This window comes from Pezoporus wallicus, unplaced genomic scaffold (assembly GCF_028554395.1).
Source record: "Pezoporus wallicus isolate ANWC-B61680 ecotype Strahan unplaced genomic scaffold, APGP_CSIRO_Pwel_v1 contig_5352, whole genome shotgun sequence".
Classification (NCBI taxonomy): domain Eukaryota; kingdom Metazoa; phylum Chordata; class Aves; order Psittaciformes; family Psittacidae; genus Pezoporus; species Pezoporus wallicus.
The window spans coordinates 3,950,301-3,976,946 of NW_026639660.1; the positions used below are offsets into that span (position 1 = coordinate 3,950,301).

At 46.3% G+C, this 26,646-nt stretch overlaps 1 protein-coding gene across 2 annotated transcripts in view; it reads right to left on the minus strand.

The window, feature by feature from the left end:
• Nucleotides 1-26,646, minus strand: part of MDGA1 (MAM domain containing glycosylphosphatidylinositol anchor 1) — a 149,505-nt gene that overhangs the window by 38,122 nt on the left and 84,737 nt on the right. For both annotated transcript variants that reach the window (XM_057415460.1, XM_057415461.1), the window contains exons 9-10: nt 14,826-15,095; nt 11,365-11,516 (exon numbers count right to left, since the gene is read on the minus strand). In XM_057415460.1, the coding sequence (XP_057271443.1) occupies nt 11,365-11,516; nt 14,826-15,095 (422 nt within the window). The remainder of the gene's footprint in view (nt 1-11,364; nt 11,517-14,825; nt 15,096-26,646) is intronic.

Consider the following 26,646-nt stretch of genomic DNA (forward strand, 5'->3'; position numbering starts at 1 on the left):
CATCTTTCAGGTCTTCCTTATGATATCCTGGTCCTTCACTGAAGTGGCATTGCCACCCAACCTGGTGTCAGCTGTACAAAATCGCAGCAGTACAATCCTAACAGTGAATTCTGATTTAACTGGCTGGTATCAGCCATGGGGAAGATGCCTGCCCACTCTGGAAAAGCCACTTGGGTAATTTTTGGGTAGTGGAGAAATTTGGCCTGAATACAAAGACAGTCACTGTGATGTTTCTTTATTATCTCTCATCAAACTTCCTGTGCCTGTCAGGTTGGATTAAAACACTTCCCTAGGTTAGTACTTCATCACTACCTTAAATGGAAATAATGTTAAGCATTTACAGCATTTATTAAAGGACTAGGGTAAGTTTAAACTTTGATTTATTTCATTTTCCTTGCTTGATAACCATTACTCATTAAGGGTTTCCAGAGCAAATAATCACATTGCAAATATAAAGTTAGCATTTGCTAGAGAAGCACACCAGCGAACTGCAATTCATGCCTGTGTTGTTCATCAGTCAAGCACACAGGTTCACATCCTGGGGTTAAGCAAGCAGGGACAGCCAAAGCAAATCCATTATTCAGTTTAAATGAGGAGCTCTGGAAGCTTTTTGTCCTAAACTGTCCTTATCAGGAGGCTCCATTTCCGGGCTGAAACATCTCCAAAGAGAGAAGCAACTGTGACCTTCAGTATCTACTGAGAACAGCTGGAGCCATCTAAGCCAGGAAACAGTCTCTTTCTCTTGCACATATAATCAGCTGCCCATCCTCATTAGGTGCCAAGAGCAGCAGTTTACAGCTTCCCAGAGAAGCCAAATTGGTGCTGTCATGAATTACAGTAAGTGCTTGTTCCGCACTCCTTGATAATGTCTTCCACTAGGGGCTGATCAGAAGGCAATATGTATTTTATTAGCATATGTTTCCTGCTCTAAGAACGGAACTAATCTTCACTTTGTCAGGGAGACAGTCATGTAAAAACCTTAACTGAGGCACAGTATGACTGTCAACTTCACAATCCATAGGCCTACTGGGGCACTGCAAGGCTGCACATCCTGATGAGGGGGAGCCTAGGAGTTAGAGAAGAAAACGGGGAAACTAGCACCTGAATTTGGTGATGGGTGGGAAGGGAGGGAGAGCCACACACTCCCCAGGTTGTGCAAGCAGCTTATATTGCTATCACTGTGGTTGGTACTGAGCTAGACAGGTTACGTGTATGTTTAGCTATGTTTGTTATCTCTCTCCTACTGTCTCACAGCCGTATCTTCGATCCTGAAGGCACATGTGGTCCTTCTGTTCAGACTGGAAGCTCTGTATTGCTGCTGCAAGATCTTCGCTGTTCTTGACTATGCCCTGCAAAGCCCGAAATCATCTCTCTGTCTGCAGCATGGGCATAAACTGAATAAGGGATAATATCCCCCATGTTCCTCCACAGCCCCCTCCTGTAAAGAGCAATAGTCTCTTTTGAGCCTTATATGTGAAAATTGGCACTGCTTGGTGTCTTACTGGATCCAAGTTTATACCCATCCCTAATCTCAGTGAGCCCAGTCTCCTCTTCCATTCATTTCCTTGCACCGGACATGACTAGTACATGTCTATGCACACACTCTCAGCACTTCTTGCTCCAAGAAGAAAGAACAATCTGGCCCAAGTTTGCCCATCTGCAATTAGGTTGAGCTCTGAGCCATTTTGTCTATAATATGGTTGTAACTTACCAAGGGAGAGATGCTCCAACAACCAACAGGAGTTGCCATCTCCCAGGCTTCTTTTCTTGGGTTCTCTACAGGCCCCGGCAGAGTCCTCTGTTAGGGCCCCTTTACTCTCAAAAACAAGTAACAAAGGATGGGCTATTGCTTACTAGAGCAAAATAGCCTTTGTGTTGGATTCTGGACTTCCCAGCCTGGTAAGTACAATGAAAGTATATAGTAAGCATCCTTCCAGAGCCCATAGGCCACCACTGACTGAATCACACTTGCAGTCCTGCCTCTAGTAAAGAAGAGGCAGGCAGCACAGCACATACAGAGAGAGACATAAAGCCTTTCATGTTGCTTCATGAAGCAACATGTGCATATCACTGCTAGTGCAGGCAGCATGACTGTGTACGTTTCATTTCTTTATGAAACACAGTCAAAACATCTATCTAGTGCCTACTCCTGTCTGTTTGTCACTAGCTGCGGGATAGACTACATCTCTTCCAAACCCTTCCCCCCTCACACTCTCTCCTCTTATCTCCAACATGTTCTAGGAAGTGAGAGCCTGGGAAAAAAACCCACAAAACCAAGAACAAAAGCCATAAAGGAAACAGAAACAAAAGAAAGAAGAGGTGGAAAATAGGAGGGGGATCAGGGAAGGAGAAGAAGGTGCACAAAGAAAAGACTCTGAGGCAGTAGGAGGAACATGGGCTGACTACTGAAACAACAGATGAGCAGAGTAAACAGGAGGAAACTGCATCAGAGCCTATCGATAGTGACTCTCAGAAAAACTCAATAACTAGCATGTATCCCTTGAAGCCAGTGAAGGAGTGTGGATAAGAGATGCAGAAGAAGGACTTACTTTTATCTTTGATGCCTGGAAAGCATTTTTCATCCTGTGCACAGCTTTGTAAAACACAAGCCAACAGCCTGCTGGATACGAACAAGCACAATGGTGTGAAAGCATCTCAAGCCTGCAAGGCTGATATGAGGGGTATATTGGTTGGGGAAATGTGATTATCTCTTCCCTCACATTCTCCTTACCCTGAACAATGGTGATAGGAGCTAGAGATAGATGAGATTTTGCTACTAGATGTGTTTTAAGATCATATGAGCCTTTCCAGTGATAGAATTTGTACTGTTCTTCTCAGGCACTGTAACTATTCTAAAACAGAGTCTAAAAGAGCTAGGACTGGGAAAACAGTTCATAATTATTCCCTTGTACTAGGCAACATAAAAAATATCTTGCTTTCTCTCTTGCACAGTCAAGTACTTGAATTGCACGAGGAGCAGTACTTACAAGAAGCAAATGTTGAGACAAAATCATAGCTGCAAGGTGCCTTATGAATAGCAAGCCACCTTGTAGAACTTTCAGCTGTCCTGTTTTGGGCAGGCTACCTTATGTGTTGGGTCTGGCTGAGATGGAGTTAATTTTCACCATAGCAGCCCTCATAGTGCTGTGCTTTGTAGCTCCACAGGTGCTGATAACACACCAATGTTTTGGCTACTGCTGAGCAGTGCTCGCACAGCATCAAGGCTCTCTCCAACATTCCCTCCCCACCAGTAGGCTGGGAGTGAGCAAGATCCTGGGAGGGGATACAACCAGCACAGCTGTCCCAAACTGACAAAAGGGATATTCCATACCATATGATGCTTGTTCAGCAATAAAAGCTATAAGAAAGGTGGGATGTGGGGGGTGGAGGTGGGGTATGACATTTGTTATTACAGTATTTGTCTTCTGGAGCAACTGCTATGTGTACTGAAGCCTAATTCATGGGAGGTAGCTGGACATGGGAAGTAGAGAATAAGTATTTTGTTTTCCTTTGCTTCTGTGTATGGTCTTTACTTTTGCTTTATTAAACTGCCTTTATCTTGATCCAGAGTTTTTTTTTTCCTCCATCTTATTTTCTCCACACCCCATCCTGCTGGGGAAGGGAGTGATAGAGCAGCTTGGTGGGCACCTGGCATCCAGACAGGGTCAACCCCACACACCTTACTTTGGATAATCAGAGGTGAGAAATGGTACCCTGAGACCAAGGCATCGCTAACCTGTCACTGTGCATATTACCAATTTTCCCAACCAACTGATAACCAATGATCTGTGGACCAGGGATAACCAGCTCAAGAATAAACATGAATCACACTGAAGAGCAATTTATGAATATAAAAAAAAAAAACAGAATTAGTCAGACTAATTCACTAGTTAGGCATCATTTGCTAAGCTTTCACAGGCAAAGGGAAGTCTCAATTGGAGATGTTAGACCTTAAGGAGGACACCTCATTCCATGGCTCCCAACCATTTCCACTGAACTCACCAGACTCATCAGTGCTGGTCAGACCTGTGTCAAGTTTCCCTGGCCAGCCTTGTAGAAATCACTCAGATCAGGGCTAACAACCATGGCTGGGCAGACACATCTGCCTGAAGTGAGCTATGGCCAGGAGGAAACTCCCTTCCTTTGCTCTACTGTTGCTGACTTAGCCAGTACAGAATACATACACAAAATGTGGAAAAAGCTCCTTGTTTCCCACCCCACCAAACATCCAGCTGTCCTGGTGTCTTCCCTTACAGCACAGGTAAAGAGGACCTTGTTGTAGCAGCTGGTCTCATTGACACATCATCCCCCGTGACAGATTACTAGGGATGAAAACAGAAATGGCTCAAAGTGCTGTCAGCGGCAGTGACTGATGTTCTGTCCCATTGTCAGGCAGCTGAGCACATCTGAGTCAGGATCCTGCCCTCTCCACTCCCAAACGCCTGTGGCAAAGTTGCTGCTTTACCCCCAGGTCCTGCACAGAAATCCCATTAAGCTTCAAGCACAGCTTGTCCATCAAATGCTATTGATCAGCCAGCTCTCCTTCCACCAGTGTGTGCCACTCAATCCCACCGCAAGTTCCAAATCTCTCTTCCTCTGGCAGCCTAAAAAGGCAGTCTCACCTCTCCCTTCTCTTGTTTTCCCTGGCTTTGCATCATGACGGCTGCTCAAACCATCCATCAAGCACACCTGCTGACACACTGGCTTCTTTCTGCATTCTTTTCTACCTCTCTCAGGGCTGAGTTCTGCACAGCACCACACATGCCACTGGCACAACTGAAGGCAATAGACATGAGAGCAAAAATGTAATCTGCCTATTCTCACTGCCTGAACAAATGTTGAAATAAAGGAGAAAAAAAAAAAAAGGCATCAGTGGAGGAGATGGGAGAGTTAGACCTGAAAAAAACACCTTTTCCTACTACAGAGGACGGCTCAGCAGGTAGGCGGAATTGCGTTGATTTGACGTTGTCCCATACGACAGCAGCCTGTGATCAGACATCAAACTGGCAGCCAAGGTAAGCAGAAAAGAAGACAGGACTAAAGCAGCTTTCTGACAGATGTGGCTCATAAGCCATTTTACAACAGAAGGTGTACTTTGAGATTCAGTTCTGGGCAAACAGTGAGAGGCCAAGTCACTGTAATCCCTCTAACACCTGTGAAAGGAACAGTGCAGCCTATATCAAGTGAAATGATGGACGATAAAGGGATGTGCCATTTGTCCCATCCTGCAACTGTTTTTATCCATGCAACACCTTACATGCAGCCAGGGCCACCACCTGCTGCTTCATGGGAAGTCATAGTCCCTTCCTCACTGCAAACTGCCAGGACTGTTATATTCTAACAGGAAGGTGGAAAGGGAAGGGGACTTGCCCATCCTGTTGCATGTGCTGCCGACCGGGACTTCAAACTGGGCTGTGCAGCTAAGCAGCCTCTCAGCAGGAGGATGTGGCTGTGGCACCACAAGCTCTTTTCCTTTTACCAGGTAACACCAGGCCACATTGTACCACAGGTCACATTTTATCTGGAGGTGAACGGGTGCCTCCCTACTTTACAAGCCACAAGTTCATCCTTTAAGCTTTCATCTTTGAGTACAAAAAGGACTTAGGAGGACAGCCCTGACTGCTTTTTAGCTCCCGCAGTGTGTCCCAGCTGAAAACCCCTTTGCAACACTAGCAGGGGGAAACACAGGATAAGCCATTGGAGTTCCGGTGCCCCAGGGAGCCTCGGGATGAAGGCTATGGATCCAAGCCTGTCACAGCCCTCCTGAGGCAGTTACCTTGGTGATGGCAGCGTTGCCCAGACAGCATGTAATCCCCCGAAGCCAGCAGAATGTTAGCCTAGTTGTTTGTAAGGTGAGTTCTGCCACCCCTGCCTGCCTTGTGCAGAGCTGCCTGCTTCCCTTGCCCTCGGCAGCCCCCCAGCCCCAAGTGCAGCCCTCAGGCACATCCCCAAGGCACTGGCTCTCCATTTCCCAAGAACCTTTGCCTGAAGCCACAGTTGCATCCTCAGAAGAAAAGGGATTTTGTTCACTTCCCAGAGCACAGGGCTAGGCTGCCGCAAAGGCCACCACCTGCTCGAGTACATTTCTTTTCTGTTTTCATAGCCTTTCCTAACCTGGGATCCAATAAACAAATGGGTTTATAGAATCATAGAATGATTTGGGTTAGAAAGGACCTTAAGGTCATCTAGTTCCAACCCCACTGCCATGGACAGGGATGCCTTCCACTAGACCAAGTTGCCCAAGACTCTGAACCAGGACTTGAACACTTCCAGGGATGGAGCATTCACCGCTTGTTTGGGGAACCTGTTCCAATACATCACCACCCTCACAATAAAGAACTTCTTCCTTATATGTAACCTGGATCTCCCCTGCTTAAGTTTTAACCTGTTACCCCTTGTCTTACCTCTACAGCCCCTGATGAAGAGTCCCTCTCCAGCATCCTTGCAGGTCCCCTTCAGATACTGGAGGGCTGCTATGAGGTCTACACACAGCCTTCTTCAGGCTGAACAGCTCAAATTTTCTTGGCCTGTCTGCATACGGGAGGCGCTCCATTCTCCTTATCATTCTCATGGCCTCCTCTGGACTTATGATATTGAGGCAGACAAAGCAGTAATGCATGCCTCTGTCTTGGCTTTATACTTTACTCCAGACACTGGTTACTGATAGGAGGAGACAAGCTTTGGGACTGGATGTTCTCATTCCTCATGAGCTGGGTGGATTAGCTTGTTCTAGAAGTTTGTTCTACCCTAGCTGCCCAAACCCACTGTTTAATTTGTCAGAGGGTTTCTTACAAGCATTGTAAGATGCATCCAGCTTTACTAGGCTGGTTCCTCATGGGCCAAGGGCCTCACATACGGGTTCACCAAGCCACAGTGGTGTATGAATGGGGGAAGCACAGCGATGTGAGCCAGCAGTGCTCCCAACTAAGCATTTACACATATGGGCTGGTGCACTGCTGTTCATCCTTCCTTCGGAGTGATACCAGCCCTGCTTTGTGCTTGAAGAGAGTGAGACATGTCCCTGCCCTGTTCTTTGTGCCCTGGGAGGGGTGACCAGCTCCATGAGCTAATGAAGCCAAAGACAGACAGCAGTTGACAGATGCTGCTGAAGTGGGCTCAGAGGAGAGCAAAAGAACAACTCAGAGGCAGAAATTAAGAGATACAGATCTGCAGCCCATGTGCCTCAGCATAAACCTTCTCCTGCTGTGTTGCGATGGTCATCAGCGGAGTTAACCTTCCACTCTCATCACAATCATTAAATTCCTGCTAACGCCCCTGTCCTATGTCTGTCCAAACAGCTCTGTTAACTGTCACCTCCCCACACGGTGAGACTGGCTCCCCACTGCAGCAGCTCTCATTAATGCTGCTCTGGCTGGCTGATGAGGCAAGCGGCAGCTGGCTCCAGAGCCCAGATGAGTTTTGTAGACAGCAGGGGATGTTTATCCAACATGGAGGGGATGAAAGTACAAACAAAGAGAGACCGTACAATTACTCAGGCATCGCGCAGGGCCGGTCTCATTAAAGACGGTCTCCGTGACAGGAATTAATCTGAAGTGACAACCCAGTGAGCTAATTTAGCAAATGGGTCTGGGGCTTGGCCCTGTGCAAATTTCAGGGGTTGCTCCAGCAGGGACAACTGAGCCTGCTCCGAGGACGGGAAAGGCAGGAATGTGTTAAATTGGCCCCGTTCTGGCCTGAGCCTGTGTATTAGAAGTTATGGAGGAGACAGCAGCCCCAGGTCTCCTTGAGGGGCACAATGAAGATTAAACTTCTCTATTGCACCAATACCTTCTCCTCCTTTCTCCTGCAGCCTCAGGTCATGGACGGGTTCCAGCTCATTAAGTGCACAGTAATTCTGCCCCTATTCCCTGTAACTGTAACCGCCAGCCCAACTCAGATCTTTCCTCCATGATGCAACCTGCTTGCAATATTGGACGGCTTTTCATTTCTCTTTAATGTTAAAGCAGAGCCCTGGGAAGGGCTAATGCACACAGAGAGAAACAAGCAACTTAAAAGGCTTTTTATTTTTTAAGCAAAGATCCGGTTTGGGGAGGCTGCTTTGAGTACCCAAGCAATGAATAATATTTTCAGCTGGAGTGCGGTGCCCCGATGCCTTTCTATGCTATGAGAATACATGTAATTAAAAAAGATGACCAAACAAGTAGCCCAAAAGCCTCATGGCATCTGCCCGCAACTAAACCACCAAAGGCTCCTTGAGTTCACTGGCTAAAGGGAAGTAAGGTGATTGGCATTTTGATCAGCTGCCTTGGAGCAAGGAAGGAAAAACCTCCCAAGCTGTCAGGACGGATGTCTGAGGCCTCTGCCACTCCTCAGAGGGGATCTACTCCTCTCTGAATTGCCTCACGAATTGAATCTGCTCCTCAACACAATGCCACTGCCTAAGCACACCTGACTGATGAACACTGGGAATTAAGAGCCTCTTTGCCAAGACATACATCTGAGGCTTTACAATGAGCCTGCTCCACATTGCTATCGTATGTGCTTTGCCTGGGTCAGTGGCTCCAAGCTGTCAGGCTGTTTATTTGGTTTTAATCAGAAGTTAATTCTCATTCTACTGGAACTGGTACGTCTGCTGCACTGCTCAACCTGCTCCACAGTGGCAAGAACAATCAGCTCCCGTGGAATTGCACCCAACTGTCTCACTGGGAGCCCCCATGCATCGCTTAGGAAACCAAATTCCCCCAGACTGCTTGCAATCCTCCCAGGAATGCCCAAGCCGAACCAGACCTCAGAAGCTGTTGAACAGGAAGAGCTGGAGGAGCTACAGCACCAGCCAATTAATAAGCAGCACTTTTACTCTCACCCAGACCCATTTTCAGCAGCTGCAGCAAGCAAATTTAATTGAAGGGCTCCCAGGTGCCTTGCAAAGCATCCTGCTACTTGGGGATCTTCACATTACATATGCCAAGAGCTCTTCAAGCGAACCAGGGAAAGTGAAATGAAAAGCAGCAAACCATTTTACAACCAGTGCACATCCCAGCTCAGCAAGAGTTAATCCCCTCAGACAGCCCCTCACCACTCTTAGACTGCAGGCTCCTGCCACCACATTCATTCATCCTTCAGATGCTGAAGAGCACCTGCCAAGGACCACTGAAGCTGAGGAGCTCCCAGGGCTGGAGAAGAAGGTGGGCTAGCTGGCTGGGTAAGCTTTCATTAGCTTGATGCTGGTAATAAATCAGTAGTGTCTGGCTGCATGTAAGGCCTGTTTTATCTGAGGAGAACATTCCACTTCAATCCTAGCTCTCTAGGGGGATTTTTGTACCCCGGAAGGCAGTGCCTGGAAGGCAGTGTATCCAGGGAGGAGGGCACACAGGCAAACAGCAGCTCCTCATTCAGGCAGACAAATCCCCTTTCTTAAGAGCTCTCCAGTCAGCAACATTTTTAAGCTTTTGAGCTTTTCACAATTATATTCAGTAATGTCACTATGCTCTGCAGTCCAATGATGGAACAGCAGGATACAAAGCTTAGCCTAGGTGCCCCAGCACGGAGAAGGTGCAACAAGGCAAATAAGCCTGTGAGACAGGGAAGAGGGTGATGGCCCAAGGAAAATAGTGAAAGCTCAGATGTCACAAGGCTGCTTGGAGCCCAAGTGAGACATCATGGGCAAAACATCAGGAACACAGGACAAGGAACACAGAGGCAATGCTGGGAAGCAGCAGGCTGGAGATGAGAAGGGATGTGATCCACATTTTCATTTCATGGAAATGAAAAGGGGTCAGTGAGATCTCAGTATGGCACATGGAGATAGAGACCTCATCATGAAATGCAAGTGTCTTCACTGGAGGGAGGCAATGAAGAGATGATACCATGAAAGCCTTTTCCAGAGTGTTTCCTACTTGTGCTTGATAAAGTGGTAACAAATCTCCCCTGCTTCCTCCTCTCTCTGCCTTTCGTTATTCAAACCAAGGCCAGCACGATGGCACCTGTAGCCATTGCTAAGAGCCTGCCCATACATGAGACTGGGCTACAGCAGGGCCATGGTGTATCAGTCCTCTAAAACACACTGCTCAATACTCATAACTGTGTGGTGTAGCTGATGGGGTTATAACAGTAGTAACTGATGGGGTACGAACAAAACCAGGGGGGTTAAATTTCCATGGGCACTCAGCTTACTTCATGTCATAACTTAAAGCAGAAATGTGATTTTCCTTTCTCTTGATCACTTTCAGTAGAAGCTCAATGCATAAAAGATATAAGATTACTTCTAGGCACCTTGTAAAAGGAGAAAAAAAACAACAAACCCCTCAACATCACTGGAGAAGGATAAAAATCACAAATTAGTTCATGGAGTTGCAGTGCTGATAATAGCGAAACTTGGCTCAGAGGGAAGGGGTTCTATGACAAACTGCCTTCATTATTAGAGGCTCCCCTGTGTCCTGTATTCTTATTAAGCACTTCCAATGTGCTCTACACAGTCTGAGTAACAAACAAAGGCTGTCCCACCCCAGAGAGCTCACAATCAAACAGAGACATAAAACTGCAGCCTACTGTGCAGAACTAGAGGAAAGAGACACTTGGATCTTTTTAATTATTTTGTTTTTTATCTACAGTAACAAACTTTTCCTCACAAAAAACATTTGCTTCCAAGCTACCACTGAATGACAAGAACCACCAATTTTATGTGTCCTCATTTTTAAAAAATGTTGAACACAGCCATTTGCTGAGCTTGGATGAAAGTACCTTGTAATCCTGCTAGGTTAATGTGCTCTTTAAAAACACCAGACTCTTTTTCCCTAGCCTTCTTCAACCAGTCATCTCTCTAGATTCCCCTCAGTTTTCCCTCCTCATCCCCGCATATGATTTCCCTTCAGACTCAGAAACCTTGAAACCCACTTCTCTTCCCCTGCTGAGTTTATATAGTCTAAATAGCTTCATTACTGTGACAGTACGAAAGCCTTTCTCCAACACAAACAGCTGATGACTTTTTCCTGCAGTTCCTGCCTGAAGAGCTCTTCAGCTTACTCTCTTTATTTCAAACAAGTGAGGAGTATGGAATTCCACTTGCTTGAGTCTTTGGCATATAGAGTCTACAATACCTACTAATGACCATGGGGTTTTGTTCACATTAAAACCCCATTCAAAACACTGAGCATGAACAGTCTGATGGGAGGCAGCAGAGCCTTGAAAGCCCTTGATTGTACCCTACACCAGGTGTAAAAGCAGATGCAGAGGTGTACAATTGGCCTGTCTCTTCAAGTCGATGAGGAAGGTGCAAGACCAAGAGGATCTGGCAATTTCATCACCTTCAGCTCCTCATTGGCAAGAAGACATTGATGCAACTGCATCCTGAGAGGTCCTCTTCCCAAAGGCATGTGTTGAGGACTTCAGAAGAGCAGATCTTACCTGCCGGACTTCCAGGCGGTACTTGAGGATGGGATCCACAGCATCAGGCTCCTTCTGTGTCCACTGCAAGATGTATGAGTAATTCTTGGATTGCTTCTGGCTCAAGGTGGGGTTGGGAGTGTCATAGTAAAACTCTGGGCTGTAAGCCTTTGCTGGAGGGGAAAAAAAGAAAGGGGTGGAGGAAAGTAAAAGTATGGGATAAAGGGGAACATAAATTACAGAGAGACACAGTGAGAGTGGAACAGTTCCATTTGCCCAGCTCATCCACTTGCCTTTGACGTGATGAACACTTTTACTATTGCAGCCGGTGTTGCACTGATGCACCATCATTTTCTGTGAATCATGACTGCTTTCAGAACCTAAACTACTGGGAAGGTTAGCAACCCTGCAACACCAGCAGGGCTTGACTGACACCAGAGAAGGTGGGAACAACTTCAGTTCTCCAGACAGAACCAGCTCTAATATTTTCTGTCTTACTTTGTAGTTTAGATTGAGGTAACAGCTTTAAACAGGTATTTCTCCTGTTTCATCTGCTGCTTTATGGAGTCTCCTGCTAACAAACCATGAGGAAAGATCATCTGGCCAGTAGGTCATAGGAAAAGTGTTATTTATCACACAGGGACCATAGCATTAAAAAGGAGACCTTGCTCCTCCTGCATCAACCCTGCCTTGGCAACACAGTCCTCCAGCCTCTTTCTAACATGACAGTCAACTCGGCAGCAAAGGGGATGCTGACCTCAGCCTGGGCAAAAACAGCAGGAGCTTTTGCAGGGACAGAGATGTCTTTTCTAAACCTACATCTCCCCTTAAAAACAGAGGGCAGCAGGAGGAAGGGAAACATGGGAGAAATTATGTACCAGAGAGAAACTGGATAGTTCAAAGAAGGGATTTCCTGTCATTTCCCCAGCCGCTGCTGTCCTGAATCTCTACCAAACAGAATTCAAATGCTGCTGCCATGCAGCCCAGTGGCTGATGGACTAATGCACAGGGCCCAGAAGCAACTCAAGAGCTTACCCACAAATGGTTTTGCCCTATTTGTAATTACCTTCATTTCACCCTGTGAACTTCAATTTTTGGCAAATCCTGTCCTGGCAGGAGCTGGACCTGAACCAAACCTCTCCATTCTGGATTCAGGTCCAATCTGGACCTGCACAGACCAGAAAGATGCCTGGGCAGCAAGGGGTGCTGGAGAGCAGAACAGGCATAAACATCATCTCCCCAGGCAGTTTGCTGCACCTTTCCACTTGAATCACAGGACCTGCCATTCTGTGTTGTTATAATTTGCCTTGACAAGATTCAATGTTTATTTTTTATTAACTCGGATAATATTGATGTTTATTTTCAAGTCCTTTTTTTCTTATTATTTTTATTGACTTGGATTTTTGCACAAGTGAGAAGTTCAGAACCACCTCAAAGACTAATTGCTGCTTATTCAACTTGTATTGACTGTGGAAGTCAAGCTTCATAATAGATTCTAATACAATATCAGAACTGATGATAATCATCCTCTTGCATGATATTAATTCCTTATTAATTGACTTCAAGATAGAAACAGAAGCTAAAAACCAGCATTCAAATAGAAACAAAGCACATCAAAATACTTCTGGAATTCCCTTTCCAGCAACTTAACCATTGATGGGAAGTTTTCTCTTCTGCTTACAGCTGATGGGAAGAGCTACAGGTTTTTCAGTCCATCTTTCAGGGGTTTCCTGTGCTTGTGGCTAGTGAGAGTGCAGGTGGGGATCAGTATGGACTGCCCTGACAACTTGCTCAAGAGGATGGGATTGGATGTCTCACTGTCCTTCCAAAACAACTCAGAAAGTTAATCTCCCACCACAGAAGAAACTAATCCCACCCTGGTCAGATTTACGCACTGTTTCCAGTACACCTGAACACCTCACAGTCACAAATGAGTCACTCACTCCCTGTCAGATAGGAAGGTTTATGATACTTCTTTCATAGAGAAGAAACAAAAAGAGACTGTGCCATCCTCCCTGCTTGTACTGGAAGGCTGCGGCTGACAAGAATTACAACTGCAGCCCAAGCGCAGCAGTCTACCTACTGGATTATTTTTCAGGTTGCCCTACGAGCTCAGAAGGTCTAATTGATTTCTAACTGTCCAAGACACAGGCAGAGATGTCTGGAGGTGAAAAGGTACCATCAGATACCAATGCTATGGAAACAGAGAAGGGAGGAAGGAAAAGAAATGCTTGCTGCTTTCCCAATGAGTGGTTTCTAGGGATGAACGCTGCTTTCCGCTGAGGGGATCTTGTGGTGCACAGCATGGCACATCAGGTGGCAATGCATTTGTTACTACTTCCAGCAAGAAATTCAGGTCCTGGGAGCATTCCAAAGCTTGCTAGGGACACAGTTTGCTGTGGCAGCTGAAAGCAGGATATGGTTTGCATCACTTAGTGACATGAGAGTTGCAGGCATGTGAAGAAGGGGTAGAGAGGGACAAAGTTCTCAAGCAAAATCCACTGCCAAACAAATTCCAGCAAATCTCAAGGCAAGGGAGCAAGGTCCTGAAAACGGACCCAAACAGTATAAGTGGTTTGGACTTCCCCATTTCTGAGCATCACAGAGTTACAGCATACCTGAGCTTTTCCAAACCCTTGGAAAGATCTGCTTCAAAACCAGGCCTCTCCAAATGTTATTTATACTCCTTTGTTCAGCCCTGACTCGAAAAATATTATAAATTGGCCCTAGACTGACAACCAGCATTTTGGCTGAATTTATGGCTTATTAAGGCAACTTCACTGGAAAACTCTTCTAGAAACTGGTGCTCAAGTCAACGCTGGGGTCATGGAAAACTCAGGTTTAATGATAGCTGGAGAGACTAGGTCAGATGTGTGGTTTTAGATGCTATAACTCTGCCATCCCTCTTTGCAGGTATTGGAGAGGAGTCCTGTTACGGTGCCTGCTGGATTCACAGAACACTGTGAGCAGCAAATCCACTGAGCATAGTACTCACTCCCAGCTCATGTTTGTCCCAGTGGGCACCATGAAACGCAGGCAGATAGCAGACGTAAAGAAGGTACAGGAACACATCATACATTTTTTGTTTGTTTGTTTGTTTTTAAAGGGAAAATTAGATAGAAACCTGTTAGGAGGATGTAGAGAGCCTTTCACTCCCCCTTGATCAATACCTGTGTACAATAGAGGCTGTCCAAGCTTGAAAACTGGTGGTATAGCCTTGAGTATCTTTCAGGCAAGTGGTCAAACACTGCTACAGTGTACCAGTGGCTGGCACTAACTGCCCCAGCTCCATCCCAGATTTGAAGAACCCGATTGAGGCAGGTCTCCCTGTTTGCTTATGGAAATTCATCTGTTCTGAGCACAGCACTATGCTCAGGGGAGGCAGTAGGGGTTGCCTGTACCGGCACTAGTTTATGGGAGCAAGCTTCCCCTCTCCGCTATCCCATCTAACAGCTCACCCCGATGTGCACTCTATGACTTACCGGACACCTGGAAGAGGCAGGTGGAGACCCCCACGTCGTTGGAAATGCTGCACTCATAGCTGCCGCTGGTCTCCCGGCTGACACTGTCCACCTTCAGCTCCGAGTAGTCCTGCTGCTCTGCCAGCGGCTGCGCCAGAAGGGACCCGTTGAAGCGCCAGACGGAGGTGGCCACCTTCATGGGACTGCCCTTCAGCATGGTGCAGCGCAGGGTGACGCTGCGCCCCATACCCTGACGCACGTCCTGGAAGGGTGGCTCCACCACAGGGGGGACTGGGGACAGAACAGAGCAACAGACAGGGATGCCATCAGGTAACACACATACCTTGTTAAGCACAGTCACCACAGGGGTGCCTCTGAGGGGATAAACAAGAGGATATTGATTTTCTAGCAGGAGCTAGGCTTCATGAAGCCTAAAGCAGCAATAGTCATCTGACATCCCCTTCTGATTGGGCTGGGGCCACCTCTCACATCCCTCCTATTTACTAGGTAGGGGTGGCCTTTAGTAGGTACTGATCCCACACTGAGACACTGCTCGGAGCAGCTACCAAGCCTTGATCTTTCATGTGAGAAGTGCAGCTCCAGCAGTTGTGTGCCACAGCTTGCAGCCAGTCCTCAAATATTAATCAGAATAACCATGGTCCTCATACCCAGTATAAACTGCACTCCCTGAGCAGGCAGATATGCTCCCAAGCAGTGACATTCATGTTCTTCTGGTCAACATTCGACACGGTTATCTTCAGATGAAGGGATATACACTAACTGTCCCCACAGAGCACAGACCTCAAGGGGTGTTAGAAGGCCTCTCCCAAATACATCAACACAATAGGGACTGGCTACAGGTACTCTGGATCTATTTTTACCTCTAGCAACAATTCCCTTACACTGGGAGGTGAGTCATGTGTCTCCATGTCAGCTTCTCTACCAGTAGTGAGAACTGTTATGTGTTGCCACCTCCTATGTAAAGGGAAGCTACTACGTCTTCTTCTTTAACACTTGTAAAAATTCACAGGAACCTCACAACTTGGGCATTGTTGGGGCAGAGCAAGAAGACTGCTCTGGACTGGTATTGCTTGTGTTACCCCTTATTTGGTGCAATGGCAGAGGACTTCAATCTTCACAGCCGTCTGATGAACGTGTTTCACTTGCAGTAAACAATTAAAACACTACAGCACAGGAACAACCAGAAGCTCTTCCTCTAAAATGAGAGGAACTTCCTGAGCACAAAACAGCTGTTAGCCTGAATGTAACAATTTATAGCACCTCCAGCACAATCACAGCTCACCTTGTCCAGGTTCAAAGCATCTCTCTTCCACAGAAAATTCTATGCGCTACAGATCTACAAAGCGCCTGCCTCCTCTAAAGGTCCACAGAGCTGTCAAGCAGAGACAGGCTCAAAGACCTGCAACACACAGCATCTGCAATACCACAGACACAGCTCCACCAGGAACAATGGGTTACGCAGCCTCCCTGCTGCCCTGAACATAAGTGTGCCCAGAGAGCTCCAGTACACCAGTCACTCCCCCCCCTGTAGCCTGACCCAGCAAGACCCATCTACAGCTCCATCTCTATCTTCACCACAGATGAAGGCGGTACATGCACCACCCCATTGGTCTGCGTGCACAGTGTCCCCTCTCCCAAGGTCTGCATCTGGGGGTACGCAGTGTGCAAGCATCCCCTCCACCTGACAGCTCTTGTTTGACAGTGGCTGATTGTTTTCTAGGTACCTGTTCCCAACTCTCAGCCTCCAGGCCCTTGGCTGCACTTAAGTGGATTAAAAACAGCCCTTGACTGAGCTCATGTTGCCGTGCTGAGTGGCATGGTCAGCTCATTACAGATGGCTTTGCTAGTGATGTGTCTCTGCGGGTGCTCCAAGTGCTGACTTGCCTTTGGCTCACACGTCTCCCACCTCACAGTGAGAATAATGTGAGAAGTTGTTTGATTAGACCTAGTGCCATGAATGTGTCATCTCCATCCCTAGCTGCTATCCCATTTCTTGGGTCACATCTGCTCCTTAATTGAAGTCGGTGGGGTCTCACATTATAATGAAGGTTAGCTGGTGATGTAGGGGGGGAAAAAGGAAGAAAAAAAAATAGAAAAAGGGGAGAGAAAGAGAAAGAAAGGCTTAAAAAATGGCACAGCAGCTCCAGATTTATGCAATGCAATCTATCCAATGAGGAGGACAGAGAGTGTTGGAGAGCAGTTTCCCTCACTGCATCTCTATACAGAGCTGGGACAGGGAAGAGAAAAGTCTGAAACTGCACAAAGTGCCCTCTGCAAGGACACATGCTGCAAGGAAAGTGGCCTCCTGGACCACACCAAGGAAGTGTCTGGGGCTGGTAAAGGGCCACAGAGGAGTAGGGGTGGGAGACTCCAGATGCTTCCTTAGGTCACAGAAGCAGCAGGGCAGCCAAGGATGCAGAAGATATTTAATCTTCTTCAGCTGGGAAACGGGATTTACATGATTTACACGGGGACAGGCTCTGGGCCTATGTTATCACCTTGCGAAGGGAATGTCTGAAAGTGCCTATATAATAAAAACTGATTGCATTTTCTCCTCTTGCCTCTGGCACTAGGAAATGCCCAGTGAGCATCAACTCTGCAGGTAAACCTGGAGCCCCTGGGGTTTCTGGAGAGAGAGCTGAAGCCGGTCATCCCATCATTGCAAAGGATGCAGTCCTATGCCAAGGGGCCACTATTCCCGAAAGCCGCCAGAAGACATGAAAGCAAAGAAAGGTCAACAGCAATTACAGAGCCAGACATCGGTTCTGGCCTCCAGTGACTATTGGGGAGCCCATATTTCTTCAAGTAGCTTGTACACAAAAGGAAGACCCACTATCAAGGCTAGAATCAGTCTGCAAACTCTAGCAGATAACAACACAGCCTTTTCCAATTTCAGTCTTAAACGCAAATAAAGCTTGTTTAATTGAGCTGGTGCTCTGATTCCCCAGAACTGGGAATCAAACAGGTCCAGGACATATGAGATGGTGATTGTCTCAGAGCAGAGACCTCCAGCATGCTCCCTGCATGGACACCTTTAGGGAGCTGCAGGAAATGATAATGATTTTCCAGGTGCCTCTCATATCCACAGGGAAGCAGCATCCCTGCTGGCTGCAAGGGAGCAATTCTGTTCTGGCTCATTAAGCTGCCATGGTACTCTTTGGGAGCTTGGATATCAACCCCAGTTTTTAGCCCATTTCCAAAGGCAGAAGTCCTTGTCCAGAGGCTCCTCAAATGCCTTTCTGTATCTCTCCTGAACTCCTGTGCATGTAGCTGAAGCAGCCATGTTGCAAGCAGCAGGTTGCAGCCTTTCAAGGAGGTTAAAAAACCTCTCTGCTTGTACAGGGCTTCGGGATCCCCTGGTAAGAAACACAGCAAATATAGATGATTACTGTTTTCTCTTGGCATGCAACTTAATTCTAGAAGAGATAGCTGAGAGGAGGAGTGATGAAAGGGGTGAAGAGGGCAGTGAATTACCATTTTAGGCAACACTGAAAGAGTGAGGCTCCTCCAGCAGCCTTGTTAAACTGGCAGCCTGCCTTTGCAGCAGGAAAAGCTCGCTGGGAGCAAATCAATTCAGTGGAATACAGGCAACCTACTCCAGCATGCCAGGCACCCTAAGGCAAAACTGGGTTGCAGGCAGCTCCCTTGCTGTGAGCCGGAGCAGATGCTCTGCACCGAAGGGTTGCTAAGCTAGCACAGTGTTCATAATGATGAAGGGCAAGAGCAAGGGACGCACAACAGAGAAATGTCAAGTGTCCAGGGGTGTTGCTTTGTTCCCCAATAACCTCTTATTTTCTTGGTTTCACTGGAAATAACCAGGACTGAAATGCTCATCCTGCTGGATAAGCAAGAAGTGCACTGCTTGTTGAGCTATGGTCAAGCCTGTAAGTATTTGTTTTAAGTCTATTTTTATTTAGCCTTGAGGAAGGGAGGAATGTCCTTCCTTACAAAAGCCAAAGTGCTGGGGGAGAGACCAGTGTTCTTACACTGTTACTGTACTATCCTGTGTGGTCACAGCTCAAGAAGGGGTACTCCATGGTTCCTGCAATGCTGTCTCATTGCTGCAGGTTCTCATCAAATCCACACGCCTCCAGAAGGCAGAGAGGCTTCTTTCACCAGCGGTGAAGTCAGAGCATCCCACGATGGCAGTGATGCACTGTGGAATTTTTTTCACTTGTTGGGTAAATACAGAAAGAAAATTTGAAGTGGTTTGTTTTTTTTTTTCCACTTTAAAAAATGTGGATGTTGTCATGAAGTTGCCTGATCTGGTGTGGATGAAAGGCAAGAAAGGCTCATATTGGAGTGGACTGATGCACAAGGATCAATGACAAGCTGAAATACAAACCAGCATCCATAGAATAGGGGAACAGTGGGTGAATAGACCTCACATTAAGAGAGGCAAGAACTGAGAAGGTCAAAAATCCTAAACACCACAGTACAACACTATGATGCACGACACATGCAAAGTCTGCTTTCCCACTGTAGTGTGAGGGCTATGAATAGAACATCCTGGTCAATAACCACTGTTGGCTCGTTTTGAAAGGGCTGTCAGAACTGAGGAGCACACTCATAACCTGCTTTCTGACTCACAGATAGCCCTTCACCCCTCTGTAGCGCCCTGACCAGCAGCTGACAACAGGCATCCCTGCAGGTAGTCAGCCGCCTTGTGTTGCACCATGCCCATGGCAGCTGCACTCTCATTTTTCTATAGGGATATACTTTCCACAATGCTTCCTCTGCTGCAAAGAGAACCATAGGGCAGCAGTGTCCAGGTGGAGAAAGAGAAGCAGAAAGACAGCCTGCCTGAGGTCACATGAGCCAGGAGCAGCAGGCAGAAGCAGCATGAGTCCTGTATCCTGACCTGTGCTTCAGCCCTCAGCCCAGGCTTCCTACCCTGTGAAAAACACCCTCTACTCTACCCTCCAGATCCAGTCACATTTACATTTTTATTTAAATCTACAAAGTGCAACATGTAACACAAGTGATGAAAATAGCAAGCCTTGCTAGATTAGGACACAGCTTTATTTTCAGCAGGTCTCATCTCACTGCTGAATGACTGCCTCCAAGCTCAGCCGTGCAATCACAGACTCAGTGGGAGTCCTGCTTGTAGTCTTCACCTTAGCCCATGTTGACAGCTAATTGACCACTCACTTGCTGGATTAACATTGCAAAGGACACACAAATAACCTGGTATGAAAGACAGCATTTCATGGTTAATTATAATTATTAGGAGTATTTCATTAACCAAAATGGCTAACAACACCAGGCTGTAATTTCTCTCTGGAAAGCAAATAAGCACAGGCTGCTATTCGGGTCTTATGAGACCTGTATGACCCCGTCCAGCATCCATTTAAATTCTGACAGGTACCCTTCTGCAGCCATACTGGATGCGGTCTTCCCTAATCTTCTCTAGACAACCAAAGCAATCCAAGCAAACCGTGCCTTCCTCATCCGCCATCTAGTACCATAATGTGGGGTAATAAAGATGTCACAGGCACCAAAGATACTGCATCCCTGCTTTCACAGCAGTTAGAAAACTGTATAGTTTCAGATCTAGGAGAGACCAGAGCTCTCTATCTGAGGAACTGAGATGCTCTTTTACTGTCACAAGGCTGTGAAATCACAGAGAAGCAATTCTATTCCTTGCAACAGCACCCACACCACAAGAATGAACATTAGGCACCAACAGTTTTCCATGTGGAGACAAATAACCCAGTAATATTTACAAGCCCAGTCTCATCTGCTTGTTTCTGAGAGATCATATAGTTGAAAGTTAGAGGAGAGGAGATGGAAGAAGCTTTTTCAACCTATTTTAGCTAAAAGCCAGAATATCTCTTTCATCTTCTATGCCTTTTGCCTTTGCATTTCAGTCTCCCTGCTTATAAAGAGATAAAAATGTGTATTTTTTGCAAAGTGCTTGAAAGCCAAGTCACAAGTATTGTTATTTCAAACAAAACAAATTTTTTGCATCCCTTTCCTGCTAGACAAGCAAGTGCAGGGTCTGGAGAAGCGGGGCTCAGAGCAGAGAAGGCTTAGTTCTGTGCTAGTTGACTGCTTTCAAAAGAGGAGCAAATGAAATATATTCACTACCAGCTTTTCTGCTTTCCTCTTCTCTGAACTTTCCAAGCCAATTAGCTCAACCAGTCTTCACCTTGTTTTAATAAAGAGGGATTTACTAAAGTATTTCCTCTTATGCATGATGAGCTGTGCTGATTAGTACATGAGACCCCTCACTGACTTTCTGGAGTGCTTTAAAGAAAGTCCATCCCAGGTGGGAGTATCCAGACCTTCTGCCTCACAGATATGCCTCCTCAAAAAAGATCTGCCTCAGACATGCTGAAACACCACTCAGACTCACTGCCCAATTAATTCATGCTAGCAAGACAGTACAAAGACAAGTATTCTCCTGCAGTGTGAAGCCACCTTATTCTCATGCCTCACTTACTTTCAAGTGCCTGGTTTCAAACCGGTACGCTCTCATAATTGAAAGAGATAAGTGGGAAAAGATGGTATGAACAGAAGACACAAACACATTTGTATGTGAAATGCAGGCTGATAATCCTCCCCCCACCCACATACCACCCAATTAACAAAGTTATGCACAAGAGAAATAAAGAGTGCAAAAGAGTGGGCATTTCAGAGGTAACACCTTCCATTACTGCTAGACTAATGGCGTAACCCAAATCTAGATTTTTATTGTGTGTGTTTTGTTTTGTTTTGTTTTCATCATGGACTAACACGAAAATACTGTCTCTAACTCACAGCCGATTTTGCTAGTTATAGGCTGGTGAAGCAGGGTGGTGGCTAGGGTGGATCTCAGATTCTCCTGCCCACTCACATACCCTCAAGAGGGGAGCCCTCCCATGAGCAGCCTTGTCAGACCACCAACTCTCTGCTCACATTCTGCTTCTGTCTGCTAGAAGATAACGAGATGTCAGCTCATACCCATGCATCTGTTATTACATGTTTCTGTTTAACAAATTGAGTTGGCAGTGACATGCCTCTCCCAATAGCATATAAATAGTTTAGATCCAAACATCCACTAACAGTCAGCCAATGATAGTCTTTCCCCAAAAGCATCCTACATGCATTAACTTTTGGCAGGAGACCAGTTATCTTACTACTCAATAATTCATAGGTGAGCTACTCAGCTGGGTAGTTCTGGGAACAAAGCAACTCATTGCAAGTGCAAACTAAGGAAAAGAAATATATAAAACCATAGAATCATAGAATAGTTGGGGTTGGAAAGGACCTTAAGATCATCAAGTTCCAACTCCCCTGCCATGGGCAAGGACACCTCACACTAAACCGTGCCACTCAAGGCCTCGTCCAACCTGGTCTTGAACACTGCCAGGGATGGAGCATTAACAACCTCCCTGGGAAACCCATTCCAGTGCCTCACCACCCTTACAGGAAAGAATTTCCTCCTTATAGCCAATCTAAACTTCCCCTGTTTAAGTTTTAACCTGTTACCCCTTGTCCTATCACTACAGTGATAGGCATCCCTATAGCCCCCCCTTCAGACACTGGAAGGCTGCTATGAGGTCTCCACTCAGCCTTTTCTTCTCCAGGCTGAACAGCCCCAACTTTCTCAGCCTGTCTTCATACGGGAGGTGCTCCAGTCCCCTGATCATCCTCGTGGCCACAAAAAAAGAACCAAATGAAATTCTTCTTCCAAAACAGAGAATACACATCTTTCCTCTTCCTTCAGAGTTTATCACTAGTTTTTCTTACCATCTAACCCAATTTCATTGCTGCAGCTTAAGCCTACTGCAAGTCCTCCCCATAGGTGTTTTTATGTTCTAGTGATCAACTGTCCAATCCCCAGTACCCCTAACATCAAAAAACACTAGAAGGAGAGAATTCTTAGCCTTCTTGTCCTCTCCCAAAGTCCTTGACAAGACGATGTTGATGTTTTATATATATGTGTATGTATACTTGTATATGTATCTTTACAATTCCCTTTTCTCCCCTTCTGCTCTTCAGGTGGCAGAAGCACAGGTTTAGTTCCTATTTTGGTTTTGTTTTCTCAGGGCAGAAACACTGTCCTAGAGTTCTAAATGCCAGAGGAATCACATGTAAAAAGCTTGGAAAAGGAAAAAATACAAGAGAAACCTGGATCTACAGCTCTGACTTTCCTCATGTCCTGGCAGAGACAAGCAGGGCACAGGGGCCTATAATGGGGCAGAGATCAACAGGCACCATTTGCAACCTTGTGAGCGGAAGCAGAGCTGCTTGGCCCATCACAACAGAATCCATTCCCTATGCTCCCATCCACGGTGTAAAGGGAAAATGGAGGGAAAAGAGCCAGCCTGTGATGTTCATTGTCCTAGCATAGGTCCTCTGCATTCCTGAGAATTTGGAACAACTGAGAAAGAACTGATCATCCCCCCAGGATTGGCAGCAAGCCCAGAGCTAGCTGGAATATGGTAAAAATTTAAAGCCCAATCTATCCCATCTAACCTCTGCATTGAGGAACCCAAGTTAGGAATGCCACCTCTCTCCAAAGCCACTGAGGCCAACATCTCCAGAGGAAGATTCGGATAGTAATTATAGCTGGCATTACCTCCCTCCATGGTGTGCCTGCACAGGGAGCCTAAGGTGATCGAGCCCTCACGTCTCTGCTAGGTGGGTGAACGCAGACCAAAGTGAATGCCTGTGTGACACCCACACAAAGTGACCAGTGCCATCCCGCATATGAACCCCTCTGTGAACTCTCAGTGCCTCGTTTAATGAGTCCATCAGTAAACTGGGTCGTAACACTCATCTGAAACTTGGGCAGCACTCCCTGCTATTGCACAGGAGATACCTCCTGTGTTTGAGCTGCTGTGTGCCACAATGGAGCTACTGTGGAAAGGAAAACAGACGCCAGCCTGTATGTTTTCCATAGCAAATATAGTGATAACTCTTTGGACTCCAGTCAGCATCCAATTAGTGCCAGTGCTAGGGCTCATGTCCAGAGTATGCAGCTGCCACCTACAAGGAATTGACTGAGTTTCCCCAGGTCTCCTATGGAGGATCTCACCCGCAACCAGAGGGGCTACCAGGCAGAGGTGACTTATAACTCCAAGTGGTAATCCAACAGCAACAGGCTCCTATTCCATCACCAGCTTCCAGAGCAATTCAATCGCCTCCATATATTTTGACCCATTTAATAAAAGAACTGAAAGCTAAGAAGAGGGGGATGCAGGAAGAAGAGCTCCTGAGAACTGCAGCCTTGTCAAAATGGAAAAGAGTCCCTGCTTTAGAAGTGCAATAATTTCTTGGGACACAGGTGGTCAGAGTCTTCTGCTCACAGCTGGGCTACAGCATTACCTCACCTTCTGTTTTCAGTTTGAAAGCTACACCGGGAGTACTAGATGGTCAGTCCCTCCACAGCTGCTTTCCAAATAGGCAGGCAAAGCAAGAGGCAGCATAGCCAAAAGCATAAATGTTGATTAAAAAGTCAGACCTGCTTTAATGATAGGGTGGTGGGATCAGAGCTGGAAAGTGGAAAGATTCAAGCCAGGAAGAGCCCTGGGAGGGAAAGGAGGGTGGATCCAAGGCAATTAGGATAACCAAATATTAACCAGCAATCCTTAATATGTTTACTTTGATTTTTTTTTTTGTACTAGTAAGTAAAAAGGACACATGGGGTAAAGCTAGACCAGGAAGAGTTAGTACAGTGGTTCTCCACTTACCTACAGTGAGGAAGGAGGACAAGCTTCCCCATACAAATCATGCTCTTCTTCAGCTTCTCCTTCAGGCCTAGCAGGGAATTTGGACCAAGAAGGAAGAACCTGGCATAGAGCAACAACACCCAGTTTTCCATCACTTCTCTTTCCACTACCTTGGAGCTCTGCTGCCAATTATTTAATATCGTGCACTGCTAACTGTCATCATTACCCCATTTTTCCATCCTTCACTCTTGATTGAACTTGATTCATCTGAAGATGACGACAATGAAAATGTAACTGTTCAGAACGAGGCTGAAAGGATGCTCAAACAACAAGATTTATGGCAAACATTCAGTCTCATAGATGAAGCAGCTGAGGTCAACAGGTATCAAAGCAATTTTTCCCATGAGAATTAATGTAACAAGGGGGGTGGTGCATACAGGAACTTAAGAAATTTATGCAATTTAAAACCACATGATCAGATATATAGCATAGAGAAAGGAGAGGTAAGAGCATTTTTTACTGTAAGCATTTTTGCTGTCACTCTCTGGATGGTTACCTCTTCATCATTGTCATCATCAACTTGAGATGAATCATGGTAGATCAAATCAATCATGGGTGAAGGATGGAAAAATGAGGATAGGTTCAGGTGGTCTATCAGATGGAATGGCTGAGGTCTTTCAGAATAGTGACCAGCTCCAAAAAGCTAGCTGCCAAATAGCCACCATTTCTGTCTTCTGAAAGTCCCATCGTCCACCTCCATCCTGCACAGCATTACCTGCACACATCTAAAATGTTTGAGTTTCGTAAGTGCATGCGTGCAGCTCTTCCTCTGTTAACTAATTATGGGGGGGGGGGGGGGGGGGGGGGGAAGTGTTTTATCTATGTTGTGGTTTAACCTATTTTGGTTTAACACCAGCCAGTAACTGAGTACCACACAGCCTCTTGCTCACTTCCCCCCACCGCCAGTGTGATGGGGAAGAGAGTTACTAAAAGATAAAACCAATGGGTTGAGATAAGACATTTTACTAACTGAAGTAGAATGTTATAATAATAAAATAATAATAATAGTAAAAAATGGAAAGGGACATAACGAGAGAGAGGAGTAAACCTCAAGAAACGCAACTGATGCACAATAGAATTGCTCACCCGGAGCCCATCCCTGAGTAACAATCAGCCCTTTCCAGTCACCGTCCCTCAGTTTATACACTGAGCATGATGCTCTGCTGTATGGAATATCCTTTTGGCTAGTTTGGTTCAGGTGTCCTGTCTCTGCTCCCTCCCGGCTTCTTGTGCCCCTCTTCACTGGAAAAGCATGAGAAACTGTCCTTTGTCAGGGTAAGCGCTACTTAGCAACAACTAAAACATTGCTGTGTTATCAGCATTGTTCTTATCCTAAATCCAAAACCACAGCACTGTATCAGCTACTGGGCAAAAAATTAACTCCATCCCAGCTGAAACCAGGAGAATCTGTTATATCAGTAACTGTCAACTTTTCATGAATGTATCTTTGGTGAATTAATGGTTACAATCATCTCCCTACACCTTATTCCCCAAACTGCTAATCACCTACAGAGACAGCAGAGGATTTCTTCAGGCATGGATGATACCACTTGTGTCAGAGAAGGGTATGGACGTGAGCAATGAAGGACTCACTTCCCCACTGGAAGCCTCACGTCTCCTCTTTGTGTTTCCAGAGAAGCAGCGGCACAGCAGCCTCGCTGCTGAAGCAGACGCAGCCCTACAGCTCTTGTCTTTCCCTGCATTAGGAAGACTGCTGTCAATTCTGACAGCTGCAGGTGGTGTGGGCTCCCAGAAATCACTCTCTGGGTCTCCTCTGCAGCAGAGGACACAGGAAGGGGGCGAATGATAGAACTGGCAGTCACTCAAGGACAGCAGCCCACTCCCACGACCTCCCCATCTGGCTATCAGCTCTGTCCTATCTCCTCTGGACTTGAACCAGAAGAAGGAAATTCATTATCAGTCCCGCTCACTGGATAAATCTGCTCTGACATTCAATCTTACAGGCTGCTTCTGTGGCTGCCCTCAGGTTGGGCAGCACTTCAGGAACCATTTGGAGGAGCAGCATGCCTGTAATGTGGGCACATGCCTATCACACGTCTTTTCCATGTTGACTGAGGAGGACTTAGGCTGCAGCAAAGGCA